At 42.1% G+C, this 27,248-nt stretch overlaps 3 protein-coding genes across 4 annotated transcripts in view; 1 reads left to right on the forward strand and 2 right to left on the reverse strand.

Annotated features, from left to right (window-relative positions):
* Positions 1–2,901, reverse strand: part of LOC126403988 (alpha-2-macroglobulin-like) — a 28,283-nt gene extending 25,382 nt beyond the window's left edge. The window contains exons 1-3 of the mRNA XM_050066914.1: positions 2,751–2,901; positions 2,416–2,596; positions 1,932–2,088 (exon numbers count right to left, since the gene is read on the reverse strand). Coding sequence (XP_049922871.1) covers positions 1,932–2,088; positions 2,416–2,596; positions 2,751–2,836 — 424 coding nt within the window. The 5' untranslated portion in view covers positions 2,837–2,901. The remainder of the gene's footprint in view (positions 1–1,931; positions 2,089–2,415; positions 2,597–2,750) is intronic.
* LOC126403996 (gem-associated protein 4-like) overlaps positions 1–22,404 on the forward strand; it is a 173,259-nt gene extending 150,855 nt beyond the window's left edge. The window contains exon 7 of the transcript XR_007571388.1: positions 22,039–22,404. The gene's annotated coding sequence lies outside the window, so the exon portion shown is untranslated. The remainder of the gene's footprint in view (positions 1–22,038) is intronic.
* LOC126403977 (alpha-2-macroglobulin-like) overlaps positions 7,028–27,248 on the reverse strand; it is a 54,092-nt gene continuing 33,871 nt past the window's right edge. The window contains exons 16-37 of one of the 2 annotated variants that reach the window (XM_050066893.1): positions 24,398–24,556; positions 24,188–24,260; positions 23,920–24,094; positions 23,383–23,608; positions 21,319–21,445; positions 20,010–20,131; positions 19,840–19,891; positions 15,714–15,797; positions 15,236–15,412; positions 14,216–14,291; positions 13,773–13,929; positions 13,324–13,398; positions 12,558–12,720; positions 12,288–12,475; positions 9,806–10,018; positions 9,367–9,485; positions 9,203–9,293; positions 9,040–9,108; positions 8,851–8,956; positions 8,092–8,133; positions 7,545–7,601; positions 7,028–7,214 (exon numbers count right to left, since the gene is read on the reverse strand). In XM_050066893.1, the coding sequence (XP_049922850.1) occupies positions 7,555–7,601; positions 8,092–8,133; positions 8,851–8,956; positions 9,040–9,108; positions 9,203–9,293; positions 9,367–9,485; positions 9,806–10,018; positions 12,288–12,475; positions 12,558–12,720; positions 13,324–13,398; positions 13,773–13,929; positions 14,216–14,291; positions 15,236–15,412; positions 15,714–15,797; positions 19,840–19,891; positions 20,010–20,131; positions 21,319–21,445; positions 23,383–23,608; positions 23,920–24,094; positions 24,188–24,260; positions 24,398–24,556 (2,541 nt within the window). In that variant the 3' untranslated portion in view covers positions 7,028–7,214; positions 7,545–7,554. The remainder of the gene's footprint in view (positions 7,215–7,544; positions 7,602–8,091; positions 8,134–8,850; positions 8,957–9,039; positions 9,109–9,202; positions 9,294–9,366; positions 9,486–9,805; positions 10,019–12,287; positions 12,476–12,557; positions 12,721–13,323; positions 13,399–13,772; positions 13,930–14,215; positions 14,292–15,235; positions 15,413–15,713; positions 15,798–19,839; positions 19,892–20,009; positions 20,132–21,318; positions 21,446–23,382; positions 23,609–23,919; positions 24,095–24,187; positions 24,261–24,397; positions 24,557–27,248) is intronic. The other variant, XM_050066901.1, reaches the window with a different exon arrangement.

Genomic DNA, 27,248 nt, shown 5'->3' on the forward strand with positions numbered 1-27,248 from the left:
AGAGTTCAATATCCTGAGAAGGAAACTTTACAGCTTAGTGTGCATAATTAGCAATTAGCATCGAGTAATGTGTTCACAGCTTTGAATGTCTCTAAAATGGTGGACAGTAGACCAGCAGCTCCTGTGTTCAGTGAGCTAAAATTAGTGTTAATGTCAATGGAGGCTGGTGGCTTTGACGAGAGCATAGATGTGGAACTGAAGCTGCTAACTGCTCCCCTGCTCAACCAGCTGTCTGACAGAAAGGTAAAGCTGTGAAAATACTCTCAATAAAGTGTACACTTGAACTGATATTGATTTTTTAGGTGGCTTAATATGTTTTGTGGCTGACCCCTCCATAGCAGTACATTGCTTAGCTTTCCTGTCAGACTCCAGCCTGCTTCTCCAAACTGGGGGCGTGCCAACTGACATCTACTGTATGTAACACACTTACTATAGTAAGTAAGTACCCCACTGCAAAAAATCCAATCTATCTGTCTAAGGGGTGCAGCAGGAAAACCACAGAAAATGTATATATCCATCTTTCATCCATTTTCATCTGTGGCAGGGGGGCAGAAGTACAGTAAGTACCCCAGACGTCCCTCTCCCTAGTTACGCTTTCCAGCTCCTCCTGGGGGACCCCAAGGCGTTCCCAGGCCAGATGAGATATATAATCCCTCCAGTCTGTTCTGGGTCTGCCCCGGGGCCTCCGACCAGTGGGACGTGCCCAGAACACCTCTAACAGCAGGCACCCAGGAGGATCCTGATCAGATGCCCGAACTACCTAAACTTACCCCTTTCAACACAAAGGAGCAGTGGCTCTATTCTGAGCTCCCTCCGGATGTCCGAGCTCCTCACCCTATCTTTAAGGCTTAGCCCAGACGGAGAGGAAACTCATTTCTGCAACTGTATCTGCGATCTCATTCTTTCAGTCACTACCCAGAGCTCATGACCATAGGTGAGGGTTGGGACGTAGATGGACAAGTAAATCGAAAGCTTTGCCTTCTGGCTCAGCTCCCTCTTCACCATGATGGTCCAGTGCAGTGCCCACATCACTGCAGAAGCTGTGAGAAACCACGGATCCAACTCACGCTCCATTCTACCTTCACTCGTGAACAAGACCCTAAGATACTTAAACTCCCTTGCTTGGGGCCGTAACTCATTCCCAACCCAGAGGGGGCAGTCCACTGTTTTCTGGCAGAGAACCATGGCCTCAGACTCCTCTGAGAATTGCCACTTTAACGTGGTGGTGGGGTTTGCGCCCCCATCCCCGTGATCCCGGGAGCTGTGTTTTACGGGGCTAATAGCCCCTGGTAGGGTCTCCCAAGGCAAATGGTCCAAGGGAGTGGCCAGAGTAAGAGCGATTCAAGAAGACCTTGATGACTTGGCATATTTGGACCATGAGTCCCTGCCCAGTATGGGCCCGGAGCCAGACCTAGGGGAGGGGGAAGGGGCCTTGGGCCATGGAGCATGGTCGGGCTCAGCCTGAATAATTAACATGGAGCCGGCACCATGTGGGCCCACCACCTGCAGGGACACTGTGTGTTGGGAGTCACAGAATGACTCTGGGGATGTGGAAATTTGATATATGTCAACTTCATTTTTTTCTTTTCAAATATGCTGGCATTTTTAATCATGATACTTTTCCACACTAACGTATTGTTTCTGGATTTCTGTGATTTTAACCCATAACTGCCTGCTGACATTCACTCTACCTGCTACAGCTAATGTTGGTTATCCAGAGCTGAGCTTAGTAAAAGGTGACAGACAAACATTTGGGCCCACAGTGCTTTATCTTTAAATTCTGAAAATGTCCTTCTAAAAGATATGATGATGCTGTAAATTTTCTCCCCCCATGCTGCACACACATTTGCATTTATCTGTAAAGGGGGAATCTGCCCACTGTACCATATTGCGTAACCCTACAACATTATAGATCCTTAGCTCAAGGTTACCTGTTTGTCCAGGGAGGTAGAGTGGTTTGTCTGTTTGGACGAATGTCATTGGTTTATGGACTTTGATCATGACTTTCCTGAATTCTCTTGAGTGAAATGTGTCGCCATGTACGTCCACCTCGAACATCTGTACCGTTTGTTCCTGTACTAAAGGAACCTGTGACAGAAAGATATTTTATAGACACAGAGAGAACCATTACCTCATACTGAAAAAATAATGAATGGATATTTAACTTGATCTGTTTGCCCTTGATTTGTTAAAAACCTAATATCACAAATGTACACTATGGACCTGTGACTCTGCACTTTGAACCACTGTGTGTGTGTGTGTGTGTGTGTGTGTGTGTGTGTGTGTGTGTGTGTGTGTGTGTGTGTGTGTGTTACAGTATGTGCTACGAAATCCCATTAAGGTTCTCCTACTTAAAAATTGTTGCATATTTTCAGCCCTGGAGATGAGTAAATTAATCAAATCTGGAGAGCTGACCTGAAAGTCAGTGCAGAGATGAAATTCTTGACTGGACGTCTGCTTGAGGAGGGTCGTGTTTGCCTCTTGGGACATCAGAGTAACGGTCATGACCAGGGTCTCGTTGGGCTGCAGGAGACTTGCACAGAACTTAGTCTCAGCTCCGGCTTCAAGAACTGCAGGGATGGCCACCATGTACTGCCTGCAGCCACAGAAACATACAGTAAAAATCTTACTGGATCTGATACGAAAGAATTTCCAACACTGAGGATTGCAGAGTAAAAAATCTTTTCCCATCATTCATGTTTAAATAATTCAACCAAACACTAATAGCTCAAGATTACAGAAAAACTTACGGTCCTGCCACGGCTTGACCCAGGCCCGCCCAGCTCAAGACGACACAAAGTGTCCATGTCCACATCTGAATCCCAGGACGACCCATGACTGACTGAGATGTGTGCTGAGCCCTGAGTCAGCAACTGTTAAATAGCCTCTGACTGAGAAACCTGCCCCCGCTGCACCCCCCCCTCCCAACACATACACACACACACACTTGTGATGCAACCCCTTTGTTTGATTTCCAGGTATCCTATGAGTCAATCATTTAAAGACTTCAGGGTGTTTAATCCTTTGAACTCTGCGACAGAAACAGTACGCCAGTGCATACATTGGTATTTTTGATTTTCATTTCTTTTGAGTATATTCAAATGCTTTATATCCCCAAAATCTGTACAACCTAAGCTAAAAGGTTATGGGAGTCAAGTAATTATAATAACTTATAAAAAAGTATTGAAATTGAGTCATTAAAAAGTAAATACATTTTTAAAAAATGGACGTGTTTTCATTTGATTCTACAAAATAAAAACACAAAACATTTTTATCCAAAATGTTTTAAAATATTTAAACATAAACAAAATATTTACTAACATGCCATGAGTTATTTGAACTACGTACATTATTTAGATTTAGAGATATGCTCATTTTTACATGCAGAGTGAAAAGGTGTGCTGATTTTATCATTCATTCTTCTAGCGACGCTGCACGTTTTTGTCTGATGTTGCACCACAAGTAACGTGTGCATTGACGTCATCATTAGTGGGCAATGTAATGACGGGAAGACAGAAGCCTAAGCTTTCTGCTACAAAAAGAATCAACGCCCTAGCTATTATGGTTTTTATTATAGATCGACATAAATGTACAGAGGACCATTACGGGGAAGTACCAGCGTAATTAAGTTGGATTACCACGTTTGCACCACACCCAAGTTAAGGTAACGTAAGGCAATGATGTGATGACGGCTAAGATGGAAGCTTCAGCTTTCTGCTGCTAAAGAATGAATGCTCATGCGGATATGGTTTTTATTTTATATCTGTTTAAACAGAATCATGCAAAAAACAACCTCCTGCGGCTGTCCATGGGATGTCTGTTTTACAGGGTTTATACAGTTTTTAAGGCTGAAAGCAATTTTAAAAGTTTAATCAGGAAAGGTTAAAAAGGTTTGTCATTCCAACTATAAAAACTAAAATGTGAAAATTACATTTTCCTACAGAATCCAGGTTAAAACTGATTAAATGTTTGACAAAAAATCAAAATTCTTTCAAGTCATTTATAATATGGAGTCTACATTTTGTCCACTCTCTGCTTTATTCAGTTTGCATAAACCTGAATATATTAATGTCAACAAAAGTGTGAGTGTTCTAGTACTAGTTTATGATATTGTGATCAAATGTTGTGCTTTATATCTCGTTTTACAACATCTTTTTGTCCTGCTCATTCCTTCTATGGTGACTGTGCTATGTATGTAAGGGGGCTGTAGTGAACTGTTTCCATAAATAATTTGGACGAATCATTGTTACTGTAAGCTGAGTTCTGCTACATTGACCTTTACTCAGCGTGGGTTGTTTGATTTCGCCATGCAAACAGTTCTTAACCTGATTACTAGGGCCAAAGTAGACAATTTTTCCGATAGGTAAACATTTGTGGACTGATAAAGTCCTCAAATTCTGGTCAGGAGTTACAACACAGTAAGAAAGGGTCTTACTGTTAAGAATGATGCAACAATGGAACCAAACTATCTGTACTGACAGAAGACTTTAGACAACTGAGGCACATCATGGGTCATCAAACATGCAAGTAAAATAACAGGCATCACACAGTCCTCTCTCTCAGACCTCCACACTCAAGCAGTCAGATGGAAAGCCACCACCATCATACACGACCCTTCACATCCGCTCCACAACTCATTTCAACTCCTTCCTTCAGGCCGTAGATACAGGGTCCCTCGAGCAAGAACAAACTTAGTCAAAAAAATCATTCATTTTATCCGGCATCAACATCATCAACAACTCACAATGAAATCTTTTAATGTCCTCACTGTATTTATTCTTCATTGATGTTCTATGTTTAAACTGTGTTTTAACTTGTGTTTTTATTCTATGTGCATTTGTGAGCACGTCAAAGACGAAATTCCATTGCTTCTTGCAAGGGACAATAAAGGTTTTCTGATTATGATTCTGAGGCACTGCACTTCAGATAATGTGCTTTTAAATAAACCTGAATGCTTTTCAAGCAGAGGAGGTGCATGCAGTGAATCAAAGCAGCTGGAGCTGCAGAGGATAGACACTATGAGGTTAAAATATTTATATGTAAATGTCTGTACTTGTTGCACCTCAGTTCTAGTAGCTATGATGTGACAGTGACACCTAAACCATCTGTAACAGGCCTATCAGACCAAAACTGAAGCCATATATAGAATAAAGATGATGATAAAGGTAAGGGAGGTGTTGTTTGTCTCGTGTTGTGGTGATAGAATCAGCTGTTAAAGAACACTGAGTGACTCTTCAGTACTCCCACTCAACGGGGGCGTTAGCATTCACGGCATAACCCCATGCACTTTGTTTAGTTGTTGGCTTTGGTGCAAGAAAAGAACCCAAGTTTGCACCACTTTCTCTTATTGTAATAATTAACAGCATGTTTAAACACACAAAGTGAGTAATGTGTATTTGCTACGAGAGAACCTCGGGCCATGGGTCAGAAAAGGTTTGTTTGATCAGATCAGAGACTCTAATTGCAACACTCTTCTTACGAGAGAGTCTGAACTTCTGTTTGATCAGTACGCATAAAACATTAGTGTCATTAGCATAGTGTCAACTGACACATTAAGGGCCTTCAGGTGGGTCCACCTCAGGCCCTGTCCATTGCGGATTTGACCTCTCACGGTCCTCAGAGGTCGAATCTGACTTCCCTCCATATGTGAAAATAAACCTTATAGGGTGCACTCATGCTTACTCCGACCTCGTCACATATCAACATTTGGTCATGGACTTTATGACGTGCAAGGTACCCTGGGTGTGTTGGATGGTAATGTTCTGGGACTCTGTATCAAGCTCAGCCTGTTACATGTATTGTCTGTTTTCCTGTTTTCACAGGAAATGTACAGTTTGCATACAGTCACTTTCAAAATAAATGCACAATGTTGGTACAATGCCGCAATTTGACTTTTTTTTCTCCCTTCAACAACACATACACACACACACACACACACACAAAAATGAAAATTCAGCCATTATCTACTCACCCACATGCCGATGGAGGCTCAGGTGAAGTTTTAGAGTCCTCACAAAACTTGCGGAGATCCAAGGGGAGAGGAGGTAGCAACACAACTCCACCTAATGGAGGCTGATGGCGCCCCAGATTCAAACGTCCAAAAACACATAATTGAAAGCACAAAATATCTCCATACTGCTCGTCCGTAGTGATCCAAGTGTCCTGAAGCCCCGACATAAAAAGTTGTTTGGAAAAACATCATTTCAACTCTGTTTGTAGCCTCATTGTAGCCTGCAGCTCTAACTGCCTCTCTGGGCAATCTCACGTGTGCCCGCTTGTGCGAGACCCTGAGACATGGGCACCGCATTCACGTGTGTGTGCAAGACCAGCGAAAGCACGTGAACACACATGAACACGGTGCCCATGTTTCACGGTCTCGCACAAGCGGGCACACGTGAGATTGCCCAGAGATGCAATCTCCGCAAGTGTTGTGAGGACTCTAAAACTTCACCTGAGTCTCCATCGGCATATGGGTGAGTAGATAATGGCTGAATTTTCATTTTTGGGTGCACTATCCCTTTAACTATTTGCCTCCAAGAACACTGAGATCATCTGCTGCTGGTTTGTTGGAGGTTCCCAGAAACAGCTCAAAGTGTATCTATTCACTTGAACAAGCTTTGACTGTCCGAGCACAGGTGTGAAACTCTTATTACACTTCACATTGCTGCGGCTCCCCTAAAATGTTGTATTTTACTTGATTTTATGAATTTGTTTTTACAATTCTGTAATCTTATGACTTTTAGTGATTTATTTCATTTTACATTTTTTAGGCTTTTGCTAATCAGTTAATCCTCATTTTAAACTGTTTTTAAATGTCTTTTATATGACATGGTCTTGTCTGTTTTATGTTTTATGTCTATTTTATGTGAAACACAGTGCTGAGAGACACTGACCTCAACTGGAGATACTGTGGAGGAAAACCCTCCCCTATGAGTGTAATAAATAAATGAAAATGTGATAAATAAATAAAGATCAGTCATGGCTGCTGTTCTATGAAATCACTGCAACACACGAGGAGAAAGATGAGTCAGGAAAGAAACAGGTTTTTATGTGAGCTGTGTTCTCAAGTTTGTGCACACACAAACACGAACATTCAGTATGTTTCTGCAGTCACATTTATCTTCAATCAAATCTTAAAGTCCAAGTCCTGTTCAATTATGGTGCAGTCAACGGGGGTCACAGTTCTCAGTGGAAACCTCACATCACTCTTCAAACTGCAAATGAAAGAACATCAATAGAGTATTCAACAGACGTTTGGTGACTGAATTCAAATATATTTTGTTTCATTGAATTGAACAGGGTACAAACGTTGTACATGAGTTTAATAAATAATAGTATTTTTCAATATTTAACAAATTAACCAGTGTTTATAAATCAGTATAATGTGGTCTTATCATTTTCTACAACTTTAATTTAGGTTGTTAGAGCAGTCTAACACGCGCAATATACTGTACACCATCAGTTTTACCTTTGAAATCCGAAATCGCATATTGTTTAAAGGAATAGCTCACCCAGAAACAGCATAAATTGAATATAGTACTCACCTCCCACCTCTCACTGTGGTCCCACAAAAAGTTTTCTGATGCGTGAAGGAGAGCGGACTTGAATCAAGGCCGAATGAAAGACAGCAAAGAAGATTACAAAATGTCTGAAAATCTTTCTGAAAATTCCCGTGCAGCGTCATCCAAGTGTCTTGTATACATTTGTGGGCTCATGAAAATCCAGACTACTTTTGCTGAACTATTCCTTAACAAAGCATTTTTGGATGATCCCTCTGTGAAGGAATCTGTGGTGCGTGTGTGGGTAACGAATTCTTAATGCCACACATGAATTTTCATAATGTTTTTTGAATGTTTTCAAACTTTTGTGCCGTCCTTTGTTCGGTCCTGTCAAAATATGTCTGTACTGATACAGATTTATTTTTCTGGCGCTTTGCTCTCCTTATTGCTGTTTGATAGAAAATGTCTTCTGTGATCATAGAGAGCGTAGGTGAGGTGAAGCTACATACAGTTTATTTTGTTTCTGAATGAACTGTTCTTTTAATGGGATTGTACAAATGTTCCCGTGCAGTATGTTATTACAGATTGTTACCTGGAGCACAAGGGTAGATGTATTCTGTCTCAGCCTGGTCACCTGGGAGGAAAAACAAGAATCAGAGACTAAACAAACAACCCCATCAAACACTGCAAAACTCTCTTTGTGGTTGTTGTAGATAATCACCAAGTTAAAACCTCACAGTGGTCCTCTAAAATTCACCTAAAACACCTGTCACAGACAAACCCAAAGTCATTAAAAGCTGTACTGAACTAATCAACACAGACAGAAATGTTTATTTAGGAGCTAACTGTATAGAAAAACTCTTCTAGGAAACCTGCAATGATAAGAAAGACTCAGAGCCTGCAGGATTGTAAAAGACAGAACTCACTCCTTTCACCACCTGTTCACACTAATGCCCTCGGGAACACGCTACAGGGCCCTGAAATGTCGCACCTCCAGACTAGGGAACAGTTTTTACCCCACAGCCATCCACAAACTGAACTTTCCCCCAAATCCCCCTCTCTCCCCCACCACCACAACAATTTTAAATTTGTTTATGAGGCTGTCTGACATACTACATCTCCCCCTCTAAGCAAAACTGCTGCCTCTCAACGTTGACATTTTAGTCCTTCTTTCAGGTGTTGAAGTGCTGGAATCTGTCCCACAGGACGTCAGACAAAAGCTTTGAAATTAGACGATTAAGTGATTAATACCAATATTAGGATTCTGATGACTTTCAGGTTGTTGTACAGCTCTACTTTGTCAGTGTGTGCTGTGGTCTTTGTAAAGGAGGTTTAAAGAGGACTGATGTACTTGGCTGGTAGTAGTCGTAGATCTTGACCACAGCTGGCTTCAGGTTCTGCACTAGAACCTCCTGTATGAGCTCCAAGCTGAGGTTGATGGGTATGTCCTTTGTTAACTGTTGGAGGACAAACAGACCACATGATCAGTAACAAATCTGGAGAGCATCATGTATTGTTCCTCACTGTGTGTTTCTCTCACCTCCTGTATGTACACCAGAACATGATCGTCCGTTTGCTCAACACGGTCCACCAGCAGGGCACCTTTGAGCTGTGAGGAATCAATAATCAGCTGGGTGGTTCTTCAACAACATATAAAAACTATTTCCTGTCTACTAAAGGTGAAAGTTACTGTAATAACTCACTCTCTTCAGAGACTCTTGGTCTGGGACAAATCCAGACAGCATTTTGATATCCAGGATCACCATGTTGGTCGTGGTCTCTTTTCCAGTATATCTGTTATTGGATGCACAGGACTGTTTGTTTAACATTTCAGTATTTTTCTATAACTAGTGAATTTATTACTTACAGGAACTTTAGTGTCAGAGTGATTTTGGGTCTTTCACTGGTGCAGTCGGCCTCTGGTTCGACTTCAACACTGAAGGTTGTGACATCAGTAGGAGTCGGGACGTTATAGTGAAGAGAAATCTGGACAACAGACACATCAGGAAGATTAACAAATATCCTCTTCAAGATTTTTTCTTCATGCTGAGATTAGTTACTCAAGTATTCTGATTTGGGATTCATGAATATGCCAAAACAGAATATATCATTTACAGGTAGTACACAGGTAGCCACCCTGCTTTGTGTTGAATACCAGTGAGGGGAGTTCATTTAAAAGCATGGAGTAGAGGCTAAGTACCAAAACTTCTTCCAGCAAAACATGAGAGTTACTGACCTGAGCTCAGCCTCAGAGGTGGTAAATGCATGTGCACAGAAGAGAAACAGTAAGAGCCACAGTGACTGACCTGTACTGCAGCACATGCAGTGCCCTCCACCTCCAGGCTATGCTTTCCTGTCATATCCTGCAGCGCCTCCTCCTGGTAGAGCAGTCGATTGTTCTGATTCACATCAAATGTTAGCTGGCCACTGGGAGACTGGACTGTCACTGTGCTTGAACCCTCTGGGCTGAACACCACAGTGGAGTAGAGAGCCAGAGCCTGAAGAGCCACCACGGTGTCCTAGATCACACACACAGTTATAAACACATCATGCCAGTAACCTTCATATGGCATCACTCCAGTCTGAGACTGCAAACGAAAACGAAGGCGTTAGTCTTCCAGAATAATTGGTCTCCCCACACCAAACCTAACAGATTTAAATAACAGGGCCATAACACGTATTGCAACCTCAACAGAACAGGACATCACACATCCCCTAAACACCCACCTCACCCCTCTCCCCTCAGGACGCAGATACAGAGCACTGAGGTGCAGAAGGCCTCGCCTTGGGAAAAGCCTGATCCCTGCTGTCATAGCGGCCCTGAACAAAAGGCCTCGCTGAACAGGCCAGAGTGTGGACTATGTTAAGTGTGGACACTGTTTTGTTTGTCTGTTTTTCTACTGTGTGTTTCAAAATGTGTGTCTTGTTCTGTTCTCTGGTGGACATTGGGAATCGAGATGGTGCTGTGAAAAATAATTTCCTCAAGGGGACAATAAAGTCTAAGTCTAAGTCACATATCATTCAGTGCCACTGACTCACACTCCAATTTGCCATTTACTGCACTGCAGCCAAAAGTTTTGATTCAAAGGGCAACTGCGTAGAATTCCAACCTGAAGCCTGGAGGGTGAGCAATTCATTCAAGACTGTGACGTATCCTCATGCAATTGTACCACAAATGACATTACAGACTTAAAGTTTAAGTTTTGAAGGTTAGGTTTGGGCAAGTAGAGTTACTTTGGTTAGGTTTAGGAAGAACTACAATTAACACCCTGCGGTTGTATGTCTCCACGAACCGGTCAAGTTGCACTTACAGTTTACATTAATGTCTACGAAAACTTGACTGTTTCACACACATCTTCTCTCCGACAGCACAGAAGATCTATACAATCAGCACAATTTCAAGATTAGAGTCACCAATTCAGTATCTTACCAATGTCTCCCCTTCTGTTCCTGAGATATGACGTTGAGTTATGGCAGTTAAAGTGTTTTTGCAGGATGTTGTGATGTCACAGTGAAGGTGACCTTTGATCTTTTGGATATGAAATGCCATCACTTCATCATTTTATACTGTTTGACATTTCTGTGAAATTTTGTTATAATAAGTGTATGAATTCTTGACTTTTGGCAAAAAACATGTTTGTGAGACCACCAACAATCGTTGAGTGAAAGTGGACATTTGTGCCAAATTTGAAGGAAATCCCTCGTGGCGTTATTGAGCCCGCTTTCACAAGAATTGGATGGGTGGACAGACAATCCGAAAACATAATGCCTCTGGCCACAGCTGTCGCTGGCCTGGAGGCTTAAAAACACGGCGATGATGTACCTTGATATAACTCAAAGTTCACCTTGTTTCACACCGTTCCAAACACCAGCCTCCTGGGAGAAAGTCCTGGGTTCTGTGACCCATCCACCTCAACCTGCCTCCTTATGGACAAAATACATGGGACACGGACATGGATGTGTCACAGCACAGCATGCCAGGAACAGACAATGACCATTATAATCAACTAAGGTTGGTCCACTGAACACAGAAGGCACACTTGCCCACATGGACACCGCAATGCTCAACTCTATTTTTACATGGCTGGTATATTTTTCCCTGTCTGCGCGCGGCTCCGTGGTGTGTAAAAAACAAAGTACGTAAACAAAGTGTGTAAAAAACAAAGTACAATCTATTTAAAAATGATTAAAAATAAATACCTCATTACACCAGAGGCAATGTGTGTGTTTTTACATTTCACATTCAAATTAATCAGTCAAATCGATTAATCCTGTAGTTAAAATGATCCACTTAATTAATTCAGTACTAGTTAATATAGTCTGTTTGCTTCCAAACCCTCCATAACTTACTGCATAATCACTTGGCAAAACTCAATACACACAGTGACGCTGGCAGCAACCACATACTGCAGAGACAAGGTGTGTGGGGGTGTGACGATGGAGGAGTTCAGACAGGTAGGGTGGGGCCTGGTTATTGACGGCTTTGTATGTTATGAATCTGAAGTGGATTCTTTGGGGGATGGGGAGCCAGTGGAGCTTATAGAGAACAGGGGGGATGTGGTCACGGGTGCGAGAGTGGTTGAGTAGCCGAGCAGCAGAGATCTGGATATACTGGAGCTTACTGAGGATGTTGAGGTTTCCGGATTTCGGTTGAAAGGGCCACTCCACTTATTTCCCACCTGAAAACAGCCTCAAGACTGACGTGCACAGAAAAAGCATTTACCTGTAGAGCAGCTTGGCCCTCGGTAGCATAAATGTAAGTTTAGTTGAATGCTGTTTTAGCTGTACCTGTGTGGAGGAGAAGCCTCCATAATGGTTCTGCTGACCCATCAGCCACCTGGCGATACGGGTGGTGTATTCAAGGTCTTGAGCAGAAGGAGGTGCACTGAGTTTGGCCAGCAGCACATAGGAGCTGATCTCCACAGACAGAGAGGCTGATGTTTCTGTTGCTCTCTGAGACCAGTGGAGGAAACCTCCTAAAAATAGACAACCAGCCACAAGGTGAGCTACAATTACAGTAATGAAGCCAGAGTGATTTCCTTCACGAGGATGACTCACCTTCTTGTATTGCAACAGTGTCTAGGTGCTTCAGTAGGTAAGCACGGGTCTCCATGTCTCCTGCCAGGGTGAAGACGTACGCCAGCAGAGCTGTAGTGTAGGTGTTGCTGAGGTCACTGATAGACTCCCTGAGACAAGACAGGCTCTTCATCATGACAGGATTCTAGAATAAGCAAAAACATCATCTATATATAGAATATAAAGCTGGTTCAGATCACGCTGCCTCTGCAGAGCCAGCAGCATTCTGAGGATGTAACTCACACCTATCACCATCTCTCCTCTCTGCTGCCATCTGGAAGACGATACAGGGCATTGAAGACCCACACTTCCATGATCAAGAGCAGCATCACTGAACTCCACAAACCACTGTCCCCCCTCCCCCAACATCATCACAGCACTCCACACCACAGGACTAACCTTGAATAATCGATATGAGGAAATGTGAAGTAACTGTATCTTACATGAAATAATGTATTTATAATGTGCAACAGCATTTTGCTCAATGTACAAAAAGTAGCTATGTCACTTTTTGTATACTCTCTTTTTCAACATTATTATTTATCTGTGTGGCAGGTGCGTGTGTGTGTGTGTGTGTGTGTGTGTGTGTGTGTGTGCGCATGATTAAATTGTCTCAGGAGCTGCACAGCACATGTCTGTGCACAATGTGCAATGCAAATAAAGTCATTCTAGATGCTGATGCTGCAATGATCCAGTCAGAAGTGAGAACACAGTGTGAGAATGATTGTGCTGCGACAGGTCTACTCACCGTTACGGACATATTCATCTCCAAGAAAGCAGCAGTGATATAAGCACTGAGAGTCACTTCATCAGACACACCACCCTGTAGAGAGGAAGCACCAGTTATGAATGATCTCATCTTAAGCACCTTGTCGTGAACATGAGTGAAGTCGCGCTGTTGGATTCTTAATAAATGAATCAATTAGTGTGAAAAAAGGTGACGTGATTTTTTCAAAATGTGAGATAGAGGTCACAGTGACCTTGACCTTTGACCACCAAAATCTAATCAGCTCATGGTTGAGTCCAAGGGGACGTTTGTGCCAAATTTGTTGAGATTCCCTCAAGGCGTTCATGAAGTATCTCGACTATGGGATGAATGGACGGACATAATGCCTCCAGCTACGGCTATCACCAGCACAGAGACATGCTGATTTAAATTTGGTAACAGCATCTACCCATCAGGCACTTTGCCCCTACCTTCATTCTGTTGTGAAAGAGTTTTCCTGACTTTTGGAAACAGCCATTTTTTTGCTGTTTGCCGATCAGCCAAGTCTTTGGCTGTTCAGTGTTGCTCGGGTCGATGTAGATGAAGGACTGTGCTTTGACAAAGGATCTCAGAACAAAAGCAGTGAGCCTGAGGAAAAACAAGAGAACATTAGTAATCTCAAAAGAGTGAGGGACACCCGAGCTCATCACACACTGTTTTATATAGTTTCATTATGTCCTTATATCACTGTCTTAAGTCCACATTGTGAACACAGTCTAAGAAGGTGAAACACTGAAAACAGATTATATTACTGTTCCACTTTAACAGGAGTGCAGTATTTAGCAAAATGACACCACTTAATATATCTTGCGTATTTCAAATGCTGTAAATGCACAGTGGGAAACCATGGTTTGGCACAAACACATGTTCTCACCAAGTGTTCCCCTCTCCTGATCCAAAAGCACTGTAAGCACCATCAGAATGTTTGTAGTTCAGCTGTCTTTGGTAGCCTGGATAACAAAGGAAACATGATTTCAATCATTATGAAATTCTACTTTTTACACTAAATTACAGGCAGGACAGACCTAAGCGCATATACGCTGCCCACTACCAGCCACTCTCTGCATACAGAAGGTTGCAACGGACAGTTTCAATGTCCGGCCTTTGAACACTGCAACACTATTCTTTCTCTTTTCAACCTTTTGTTCTCTACATTTGACTGTGGGAGGAAGCTCGAGTACCCGGAGAAAACCCATGCTGACACGGGGAGAACATGCAAACTCCACCTGGTCTCCCTCACCCCAGGTTTGAACCCCAACCCAAGAGGTCATACCAGGAACCCTCTTCCTGTGAGGTGACAATGCTAACCACTGTACCACTGTGCCTACTAATAATGTGCACCTTCAAAATAAGCACATATTATTAACTCTTGGAGACCCACGTACTGTAGACCCATTTTAACCTTTTGTTGGGGGGGGGGTCTTGTGCTGCTGCTGGCCACCAGCCCGCTATCACCCCTGGCACTGGGTTAACGGGTTAGTTCTGGCTGAATTCAAGTTGCTTCAGCAAGTCTGTCTCTGCCTTACTGGGTGTGCTGGCCGCTTTCCTCATGGCAAAACTAGTCTCCTACTCCAGGAGTGAGGCTGTGAGGAATTGTGGGGTAGCACAGCCCTGAACTGCACACTGCAGCAGCAACAGAGTGGGGATTATGGTCTCTAAATAACTGTTGTGTGACCTTGATATGTAAATGTTGGGAAGGTAATGCGCAGAGGTAATCAGAAGGGTGAGGCATCTTTCTTCAAAATAAAACTGATATTCGACTGTTTTATGGGTCATTTTTCTGCTGCCCAGTGCCCACTCTCTTTCTCTCACTTCAAAAAGGGCCATTTTATGTCTTCCAAAGTCTAAACGTCTGTTAAATTTTCACAGCAATGTAAAACCAACAGAGGCTCACCACTGGTCATGAAGTTGGTGGCCTTTTCCTTGATGGCTGGGGTCAGCTGCTGTGAGTTTCTCAGGTACTGGAGGATGTAGATGTTGGGGGCCAGGAGCACCATGTTCTGCTCCCCACATCCATACGGCATCTTCAGCAGCCCATCCAGGTTCTTCATGGCTCGGCCCAAAATGTCACCTGCACAAAAACACAACTAAAGTGACCTTGAGAGGATTTTCTGAAGAGGTTGTCCTTGTTTTTAGAGATCTGAGGCTGGATGAGAAACCAAGCAAAAATCGTCTCCACACACTGGATGTATCACCTGCAGGGTTACACACCACTCAAGAATCTTTGCTGCATGTCATCCTCCCAACCCCATCTCTCCCCATGTTTCTTTATCTGCCTTTATCTCTTCATCTCCACTCCATCAAACAGAAGGCAAAATACCAACACACTAAGCCAAATGAGCAACTGAAGTCAAATCAATCCCTCGGTTTACCCAGCACTGATACTGAAGCTCGGGCAGATCCAACAATCACATTCTCAGGGAGCAGCAGGTCTACTTCCTCTGTCAGCGCTTCTCCTGGGTACAGAGATAAAAGATAAATGGTCACAAAGCAACACTGGAGAAACAAATCACACACCAAACACTCAGATGAATACAAACTCAACTGCTCATTAAACTATTATGAAATCCTTACAAGAAAGTTAAAATTTGCCATTTAGATTTAAGCATGTACGGCTTAAATGTTTTCTATATTTCTCATAACTAACAGTTTCTATAGCACCACCATCAGGAAAACTGTTTCAGGGTGGACACCAAAGATTAGTGTCACCAGTTCAGTATCTGACCAAATGTCTCCACTTCTATTCCTGGGATGTGACTTTGAGTCATGGCCAGAAAAGTGTTTTATGCAGAATATTATGATGTGACATTGAAGTTGACCTTTAACCTTTTGAATATAAAATGTCATCAAAGTGTATAGTTCTGTCATAATTTGAATTCTTGAGATATGGACAAAAACAGATTTTGTGAGGTCAGACTGACCTTGACCTTTGACTACAAAATTCTAATTAGTTTATTCTTCAGTCCAAGTGGACATTTGTGCCAAATTTGAAGAAATTCCCTTGAGGCGGTCTTGAGATACTGTGTTCACAAGAATGGGACAGACAACCCGAAAACATAGTGCCTCTAGCCATGGCTACCACCAGCATGGAGGTATAAAAAATACAATATTGTACATTGAAGGCTGGTCATGTAAAAAATACTTGGTATTATTGAGGGATCACCTTCAATAACACTTGTTCAAATACAAAACACCAATATTGTTTAAATATTAAAGACAGATATAAAAACCATAATGGATCACCGTGAGTGACATTTATTGGAAAGTATTACAGCAAATGATATTATGAGGAGGAAGGAAAGAAGAATTACGATGGAGTATGATGGTGACAGAAAACTGTCTCGTTTGTAATGTTAACAGTAAAGTGTACCATTTACTGTTTATTTAATTGGACTCGGGCGGTTGTGGTTGTTGGCTGCAGCCTTCCTGCTTAACACTGGACCGATTAAAAGACTGGTCACTTTAGGCCAGTTCAGGCCAAAGATTCACAACGAGATGTAACCGTTTTAGAATGTTGCAGAGAAAAGTTGCAGCAGTGAGAAGTGGCCGTCTGGGCTCAACTCAACCCAGCTGATGGTTTCACCTGCAACTCAGCCGGTCAAATTGCCGGCGGCTGGTTTGAGAACATACAGCACGGCACCTGTTTTTAAAGCCAGTCTGCTTGTAATGAAGTCCGCTTGTCAAGTCAAATTGACCACAGACGGCTTGTTCTCTTGCTGCGGCAGGTGCTACGCCCCCGCCACTTCCTGCAAGTACATTATGGCGGCCATCTTGGATTTTGAAGTTGGTCGCCATATAAAAACCTATATATCGACCATTATCTCAGCTTCTAAGCCACTTAGGATCACAATTTTGGTGTCTAATCATACATTTTCGGGGTCAAGGAATACAACTATAGCAATAAAAATAGTGTCAGATAAAAAAATGAAATAATTTTTTTGTGTGTCAGATGGTTTCTATGGGCTTAGTGGACACAGTAATGTGTTTAGCACTTTCGTTAAAATACAGAAATTGTCTACTACTTTTTCCCTACTCGCCTATGTTATATGAATTTACTCAGCTTCTTTTAAACAACCCCCTTACGCTACATTCTGACTTGATGTGGTTCTGTGTAGTAGTTAGTAGCAGTTACTCGCTTGTTAATGGGAACGGGGTTGTAGTCCTACAGGCATCCCATCATACAATTTCGCTAGGATGCTAGCTAGGATTTCAAGCTATCTTGTTTGTCTGTCTCCTTCTACCAACATGTGTGTTTAGTTGTGTTAGTTATGTGAAAAATAAGATGAGCATTTAGCTATGTCGTATGTAATACTGTAATTGTAACATGGTAACTAATATTGCCATTTCTGTACATAGAAAGAGCAGGAAGCACCTCTGGGGACTGCCATGGCCAAAACATGGTTGTTCAGAGCCATGCTTTCCAGGTGAGGAATAAATAACAGTAAATATGTGATGAGTTTCCACTGCAATTTTGTTTCAGGAATACTCGATCATTCTACTCAAAATTTCATAGTTAGGCTACATGCTGTATTTTTTCCTTACTATCAATAGAAAGAGCACAGTGCAGGCTGCTCTGGTGAGGCAGCTCAAAAGGGGGAAGCTCAAAGGATGACGTTTCCCAGGTGAGGAGTGACTAGATGGCTAAAGGAATAACCAGGGATGGCTGTCTGCAGGGGTGGTGCTGTCCATGGCACTGAATCACTATTTTGTGATAAAATAGTCCTTTATTTAGGTTTCAGAACAGAAATTCTGAAAGAGAATCATTCCATAATAAATATTTAACCCTAGCTATGGGCCATGGTTAACAAAAACATGTTTGTGTATTTTTTAGGTTAACAAGCAAGATGGATTGGAACAATTGCTTGATCAGGGTATATGCAGGAATCCTGAGGCTAATTTCAATACCTTTTTAAGACTTTTTTAAGACCTTCCAAAAAAACCTTAAGACCTCATCGCCACTTCAAGCTGTCGTTAGCAGCAACGCATCTTTAACTTACTAAACAGTTGTAGTTTGCAATTAAATCTATGGAGCACAAACATACAACAGAACTCAGATAAGATGAGAAGGAATAAAGCTTGAAAGAATAAATTAAACCAAAGGCAGGTTTATTAAAATACACCTTAGGTCATAACAAGTAACACAGCTCTACAGCTCAACATCAGCTATTCAAGGCCAACTTGCTGAAAACAACAACCTTATGGCTAGCCCCTTGCATGTGGGATTTAGGGCTGACCCAAAAAATTCGAAGCTTCGAAGCTTCGTTCGATGGCACGGGATTCGATTGTGAAAAAAAAAAAAAATCGAATATTCTGCCTTTTTTTTCTCCCGTTTTTTTGGGGGACCTTGAACGCAACACTAATCATGCCGTCCGTTTACGGTTGTTTTTTTCCCCTTTAGCCATATGTAAACTCAAAGAACGAGAAGCAATGTCTGTTAGGCATATAAGATTTCATGTTCCAGTTCCAGTTTGTGTTTTTAATTGATTGATTGTTTTTGGTTGGTTGACAAATAAAGGCCGGCCCCATTAGGCCGAGTAAAGAAGTCATCTGGTCTGATTGTTGCATGAATTGCCTAAAAAAGTTTCACAGTAAATCAGAGAACAGGGATATTATTATTGCCACGGGTTATTTGAAATGGACAAAGGTATTCTTTACTGGTGAGTTAAGGGAGAATAGCTATCATGTAATTAAAAAAGAAAACATCTCCGACAAGGAAATAGAAAGCCCGACATGCAATGAATGGAGACCTATTATCCTGCTTGAACACAGACGACTAAATTCTTTCAACAATGTGACTCAAAATAATGATAAAATAGATTTTATTGATGTAAAATAATATGCTGACGGTGACATGCTGAGTCTGGTGTCAGTGACACATGCTGCTCTGAGTCGCACATCTGTCTGCTTGCGCTGCATTGCGCTGAGGGTTTTAATTTTTAGTGTTAAATCAAAAGTTAAACACTACTTATCAGCAACCAGAAGTGTTTCTTCGTTTGTGAATATTTTTATCTTAATTCTAGAGTTGCAAGAAACTACACTACACTAAGTGTAGACAAGTCAGAACCATACAGTTCCTTCCTAAATAATGTTAGTGCTTTCAGAGTCCTGGGCACATTGCCAGTGGTGCTCAACTTTGGAGAGGACGTGACTGTAGATGAATTGGTCCAAAACCAAGGTGCATGGCACAAATCTTGCTATGTCAAATTCAGCAAAGAGAAGCTGCAGAGAGCTACCAAAAAGGCTTCAGATGTATTTTAAAGCTGAGAAAACGGTAGATATAGGTTTTTTTATATGGCAGCCAACTTCAAAATCCAAGATGGCCGCCATAATGTATTCACAGGAAGTGGTTCCTATCAAAAATGGAAAGCTATGGGTATGGACAGCATTTGGAGAAAATATGTTTGCTTTAGTCTCCTAACACCCTCCTTACAAATGGCTCAGCTGATGTCTACACATGTAAGGGTTGGGTCTGGAACTCCTGGTGTAAACCACACTGACCTTTTGGACACAGCAGCCAGTTGTAGGTGTTTGTCATCTCAGTTCCTTCAGCCTGAGAGGGACAGAGGTGGGAAGATAGAACAGCTAAGTTTATTTCATTTCATGATCACAAACAAACAAATATTGGTTATAGACAAATATTTTTGTTGTCACTTTGTTACAGCTTCTACCTTTACTATGAGAGACTGTGTGACCACGTCAATACGACCTCTGTCTGGCACGCTCACAATCTCATTGTTACATAAAGTCTGGGATGCCACAGCCTCAGCACGCACCGTCACATTCACAACCCCTAAAAAAAAAAAAAAATTCTGGATGACTTGGCACTGCTGTAGTTGAGATAAGCAAGAAGGTAGTAGGACAATGATTCCATATAGTGTATAAAATAAAAAGTTAGTGCTAGTGTTTTATCTTTGCTGTGTGTTTTTATATGTTGCTGTGTTGCTTTATCTTGCATGTTTTTATTGTGCTAAATTTGACAGTTTTTATTTGCATGCTTTTATTTTATCATCACTGGGATGCTGTGATTTTACTTCCTGCTGTTAGTGCCAGATACCTGCACCTGGTAGAAAAGTCTCTTACAGATTGACAAGGTGGCCACCCAACCGGACAAGACAACTACAACCAATGAAGTGATGGAGAGGAGGGCCTTTAGCAACGAAAATATGGAAAGAAATAAGTCAAGGTGTGATGGACCAGGGGGGAGAGAACAGCCTGAGAGGACGGCTCAAGAGGCAGCACCAAAAATGGAGCAGAGGAAGCTGGAGGGAAGCAGCACGAGAGAACGGCAGCGAGGCAAGATGACACAGTGTCGGAAACAGTTTGACTTATTTCCACCCAGCCGACAGCCTGGCCATGGAGAACGGTCCCTAACTGCAGGGAGAACGGAGCAGGCTTCCCCGAAGGTCCGCCGCTTAACCCAGTCCGTCTCCTCCGCCACACTTTGACTTATTTCCACCCTGCCGACAGTGGGACTTATATATTCATTGTGCCGACAGTGGCTTGGAAAACCACCCATAACTGTGTCACACGGGGAAGAGGGAAGAGGGAAGGCGGCTGGAGTTCCTCCAACATTTGCGGTTAGATTATCATATTTTTTTATTGACAAAAATATAGGCTATTTTTTACAGTTCGCACACACCTATTTTTAGTCGCAAATGCGAGTGAAACGCTCGCACTGTCGAGCGGTGTATTAGGTGCTGCTGATGTATGTGTTATATATCACACTAGAGGTTAAATGTGGCGCCGGCCATGCCTCTTTTGATTCTGCAATGCTGGCATACTGTCTATAACTGGAGTAGAGCACTGGAGCAAAATTATGCTGCTATCATTTGGTTCTGTGTAAAAATGCAAAGCCAGTGTAAAGAAGGGACTCTGCAGCAGCCCTATAGTGCTCTGTAGCGGCCCTGTAGCACCATCTCTGTGCAAAAAGGTCTTGTGAATTTTTTATTGACACAAGTATACAGGTGTGACCTTTACCCAGGGCTGAGGGGACCATGGTCCAGCTGAGGGTCTTGCGCTCACCGCCACACAAACAGGATGTGTACTGGTCATCAGACAGGGGGATGAGGGTGTAATCTAGGGAGGTGTCTGGAGCCACAGTGACCTGTTCAAGAGAAACAGTTGAAGAAAACGTTTGCACTTTTGTTCCAAGAGTTAGAAGAGAGGATCAACACCATTTGTTGGAGCGAGGAGGTGATTCGCTTAGCTTTAGCATAATGACTGGGGGAACAATGAAGAGCTAGGGTGCCAACACCTGTAAAGCTCACTCACTGACGTGTTACATCTGATTTTAAAAACAGAAATGTAAAAACAAATGATATGTGCTGAAACTACTTCATTACATCAGGTTTTGACTCCAGACCTGTGATGTATGGAGACTTGTAGAGGGTGTACCCCGCCTTCACCCGATGTCAGCTAGGATTGACTCCAATCAGATCATGAATCAGATAAGCGGTTACAGATAATAAATGGATGGATTCTGAAGAGTGAGGCTCTTAATAAAAATACACACCTGTATGATCCACTTCAGTTACTTTGGACTTACTGTGTAAGGCAATACATGGTCAGTCCCGTGGTACTTAAAAGGTCCAGTTTGCAGGATTTAGGGGGATATATTGGCAGAAATATGACATCATATAATAAGTATGTTTTCTTTAGTGTATAATCACCATGAAAAATATCTACAGCAGGGAGCAGGTCTTTGTTTGAAGAGATCACCATGTTGCACTGCCATGTTTCTACAGTAGCCCAGAACAGACAAACAGGGGGGCGTGTCCCCCTCAATGTATATGTGACTACGGCCCTGTCAGCATGCATACTTAGGCTACAGTTGTCTGGGTGCGCAAAGGTGAAGTGGCTGGTCTTGTCATACAAAGTTTGATGGAGTGTCAACTGGACAATATGGAGATATTTGCATCTTGAAAGCCGGACTACAAATGTGTATAGACAGGGAGAAACACACGCAAGCCTAAGACGTGGTAAGATACGATATTCCTCACTATATAAAGTGACTGATAACAAGATCTGTATAATGGATTGTAAAGAAATTCGTCAGGTTTTTATTTTGTAGACACTTGATCTGTATTTATAGCGTGATGGGGATGACAGCACAATGATGTGTGTGGTATCACTGGAAAGCTCTAGTCCTGCGCTTTCATGTGATATGCGTGGCATTTCTGTGCGACCTTGCATTCCCGAGTAATCCATCCAACAGTAATGTGTGTGCAGAGCTGTATGAAAGCTCTGTTATACAGAATTTTTTTTCGGTGTGAAAACATTGGATTACCGACAAGTGCTTGGTCTTGTCGGAAAGCTACAGTTCTGCTGTTTCACGTGATATGCATGGCTTCTCGCTATGATGCACAGTCGTGGAGAAAAACCATAGAGAAGAACAGGTGTGAATTTGGACGCACTATGCGTCGTTCGGACCCATAGGGTTAAGTCACCTGAGATAGCATACGCCACTTCCAATGCAAAAGTTGTGATCTATAAACGCAGACTTGATTGGAGAAACTTTGACCCATACTTACGAATGTTTTGGAGATGGGAAATTAGCAATGCAGATGGTGAGGTGGAAGCCTGATTGTAGAAATTGTTGAATATGGATCCTACGTACTGTTTTATAAATGAGACCCCTGGTCTGTTTGTTTTGGAGAGGAAGAGACCTCTGCGCCATAAATACATGGATTTGTAATGTAAAGTGACGTCATTCAGTGTTTTTACCAGATTAAATCACTGGGTCTGTTTGTTTTGGAGAAGAAGAGACCTCTGTGGATTCAGCTCCTGATAAAAACCTCCTGAACAATGAACACTGAAGGAATTCTAACCAGGAGAAGTTTTAGCTGGTTGCAATCTGTAATTCTCTGCTAGACGCCACCAAATCCCCCTAAATCTTACACACTTCACTTTTAAAATGCTGGTGCTCAGCATGTTAGCCAGTGATCTAATGCCCGCGTGTTATTAACTTGTATCCCTTCAGTCAATTTCTCCTCCAACAGTTACAATAGCTCAGTAGTATTTCAAGTTAAAAACATTCATTACCATGATGCAGCTGGACAGGTAGTTGAAGATGGTTGCCTTAAGTTCAAAATGCTCCCCTCGGATGATGGAGTAGGGCAGGCTGAGCTCGAGGAAGAAAGGCTGGAAGACGGTGATCTCTTTACGAGGAGCCAAGCCAAACCCCTGAAGGGACAGACAGAAAGCCTCCGTCTCCCAGGTGGTGATGGTGTCCGGGACAGTGAGGGACACATTTTTCGTTCCAGACTCTCTGGATCAGCAGATACACAGACACACACTGTGAGTCAGAGAAACTTTTACAGGACTCAGATTAGTCAGAGATGATGTGAGAGGGAGAAGGAAAGAGAAACATTTCAGTCAGTCAAATTCTGAAGGTGTAGTGTCACAAGATTACATGTTACAAATGATTCTTCGAAGTGAGGTTGTATGGGGTACTTATCCATGAACAGTATATTACATAGAGTCAATGTTAGTCAGGATGCCCCCAGTTTAGAGAAGCAGGCTGGAGTCAGACATGGAAGCTAAGTAATGTACTGCTGTGGACAGGTCAGCAAAGCTCACCCAACTTCCACCAGGTCCCATATCCACGTCTCAGGGAAGAAAGTGCGAACTGTCTCTATTGGAGGAGCAGGAGGAGCAAGAGGAGCAGGACCAGCAGGGAGAGCAGCTGCATCAGGTGAAGAATTCAGAAGATGTAATCTTCTGCTAAAAGTTTTCATCTTGTGTTTCCTAGAAACTGACAAAACCAGAGACATAACACACTCATGACTTTTGCTCATACTATCCTGATGAAGAATTGCTATGGTTCACCAAGGCCAACATGTCTCACCAGAGTAGTGCATGGTCAATGGGCAGTAACACGATGTAAAAAACCCATTTGTTGCCATCTTCAGTCCCAAACTCTACATAAACCAGCAAGATTTTAATTAGTCACTGTAAAACTGGGGTTATCACTGCATCAGTGACGCCTGTTTTAATTCAGTCGTTTGTATAATATGTACAGCAAAAGCACTTAACAAACTGCTGCATAAACAAGTACCTGGAAAATTTCAGAAGCATGATCTTTCTTGTCATGTCTACATCTTTGTCTTCGGGAAGAGAACATGGATCCTATTCGTCTCCAACTGCTGCATTGCACATGATCTTCAACCTCATGTGGAACACTGGGTGCTTTCTTGACAGGCAACAGGTCAAATATCTGAAATTAAAGAAGCTAACATTTATTTATTTTTACAGGGCTGTTAAAAAGTTATGCCTTCATTTTTTAGATTCATTTAAAATCATTATATTGTCAGGAAATCATGCACATCAGAGTTTCCCACATAGAGGCCATTCAGATGAATCCTAAATGATGAAGATATAATGACCCTGATGAAGACCTGTGAGTCACAACTCGTTAGTCTTTTTAATCTATGATGTCAATAGAAAAAATAAAGTACAGTAGTAAAATAAAGGCATCTAAATTTTTGCACAAACCCTATAGAGTGCCTTGGATTGTTTGAGGGAGCATTGCATTTTATATTTTTGGATTGAAAGTATAATTTACTCATGCAATGAGCCCTTCACAAAACGGAGTAAGCAAAGTACACCCGAAGTATCCAAAGAGCACCTGTATATCTGACTACTACTAAGACCCAGCAGCGCTTCTAGTCCTTTGTCTTCGTGTTTTGATAAAGACATAATTTCTCCCACACTATGTTGTCAGTGCCAAAGCTTAAAATCTCTTTCTGCTTTTTCTACCGATGAGATGCATTCATTAATAATTAAACAGCAACACGAAGATAAATTTTGTGCATCTGCCAATGTGTTTTGACATGAGTCACCAAAGTCAGCACTAAGAGCATAAATCACAACTGACATGTTTGAGTCCAGCTGAGAAGCTTTATATGTGGTTTCCCATCTCTCTCCATGTATTTCCTGTCATCTCTCTATTCTAATTAAGACATGAAATGTCCCAATATATACAAAAAACTTACAGATGGTGCTCAAGCACCTGCCTTTTTAGCTTCTGACTAGATAAGTGCTTTTTGCAAGACAGTTTTTTTCCCATTTCTTTTTCTAATTTTATATTTTAGTTTTTAAGTTTGGCCCATGGCATCAATTCTCGTCTGGCATTTGAGTTTCTGAGAGCCTGCAGAGGCCCCTGCCCCTCATTCCTCGACTTCACTTGTTGTCACAGCCATCATGGTTACCACTCACAAATCGAGCACCCTGCAGAGCAGCATCACGTCTCCCTGACCTGCTTTAGTGAACAGCCTGGTGATGACAGTGATTGCCCTAAGCCTCAGTATTGTTTGTCACTGTTGTGAAATTAACATTTATGAAATAAATCTCAATACAGCAAGACTAATTCAGGCAACAACCCACCATTAAGCTTAACAACAAGCAAGCTTGTCTGGCGTAAAAATCACACCTTCTCCCTCCAACTCTCACTCAGATTCGGGTTCACCAACTGCCTGGTGCGAGCGGACACAGACGCTGAATTGCTTTCTCACTTGTCTTTTATAAACCAAAATCAACGGGAAATATCTGCGTCTCCATCATGGCACTGATAATTCATTTAAGGATATCTGACATGTGATGAGGAGAGGAAGACTGTGGAGCTGCGAAAAACAATCAGTCATCCAAGTTGGACAGATAATGTTGCTCTACTGTATGTGTGCAGCCTGCTGGGAGCACCCAAGTGCACAGGGACCAACTACAAAGTGCAACACAGAAAAGAGAAATATTCAGTGAATTCACCCTTCATCTGTAGTGTCAAAAAATATTAACTTCAAAAATCTTTTTTGAGCCAGTTAAAATATAGACAAAACTGTTGTTAATGAATAGTCCTAATTTTAGTCTAATTCTTTTCAAAAAGTTATGGTTTTAACAGTTTTGTTAACTCTCAAATTATTCTGTGGCCCTTGCACCATTTATAAGAAATCGTTTGCTAAACATGATGTCACGTGTTTCTTATCCCTTTCTGCACCATACAGGTGTTAAAAAAATTAATGCATGTGGTCAGGGATGGATGAAACAGGGGGTGGGAGGAGAATATGGATAAAGGTTTACTTAACATCTAACAATTACTTAACATCCGTTTAAGGTGGAGCTTTCAGTTCTGATACATTGCTGGATAGTTTGAAAAATCAGAAAAAATGATATTATAATTGTTACATTCTGTGAGTAAAATCTGAATCTACAGTGTAACCACTAACATGTCTCTGTAGGTAAATATAGTAGTATAATGTTTTTCTCTTAAGTAGAAGTACAAGTACACAGTATGTAAGTAGTTTTCCACTGAGTTGCTTATTTTTTAAGTGCTTTTTAAAAAAATGTTAAGGTGTATTGCTCTCGACCCAAAGACGCACAGTGGTGAGTGTGAAGTTGAGCTTCTCAAGAAAGCTGCAAGCAGCAACACCACAGGCCGAACAATGATAGTTTGTATTCTGAACAGGCAGATTTGGAACGGACACTGCACTGGTGTTTTATCTAATTTCCTGTATCTTAATGCCTTCACATTATCCATCCATCCATCCATCGATTCATTTTCAACCGTTTATCCAGGGCCAGGTCGAGCTAAGCACTCCAGACGTCCCTCTCCCCAGCAACGCTTTCCAGCTCCTCCTGGGGGACCCCGAGGTGTACTCAGGCCAGATGAGATATATAATCCCTCCAGTGTGTTCTGGGTCTGCCCCAGGGCCTCCTACCAGTGAATTTAAAATCCTACTGTTAACTTATAAAGCTCTAAATGGTCAAGCTCCGTCATATCTTAGAGAGCTCATAGTGCCTTATTATCCCACCAGAACACTGTGCTCTGAGAACGCAGGGTTACTCGTGGTCCCTAAAGTCTCCAAAAGTAGATCAGGAGCCAGAGCCTTCAGCTATCAGGCTCCTCTCCTGTGGAA

This window comes from Epinephelus moara, chromosome 2 (assembly GCF_006386435.1).
Source record: "Epinephelus moara isolate mb chromosome 2, YSFRI_EMoa_1.0, whole genome shotgun sequence".
NCBI classification, from domain to species: domain Eukaryota; kingdom Metazoa; phylum Chordata; class Actinopteri; order Perciformes; family Serranidae; genus Epinephelus; species Epinephelus moara.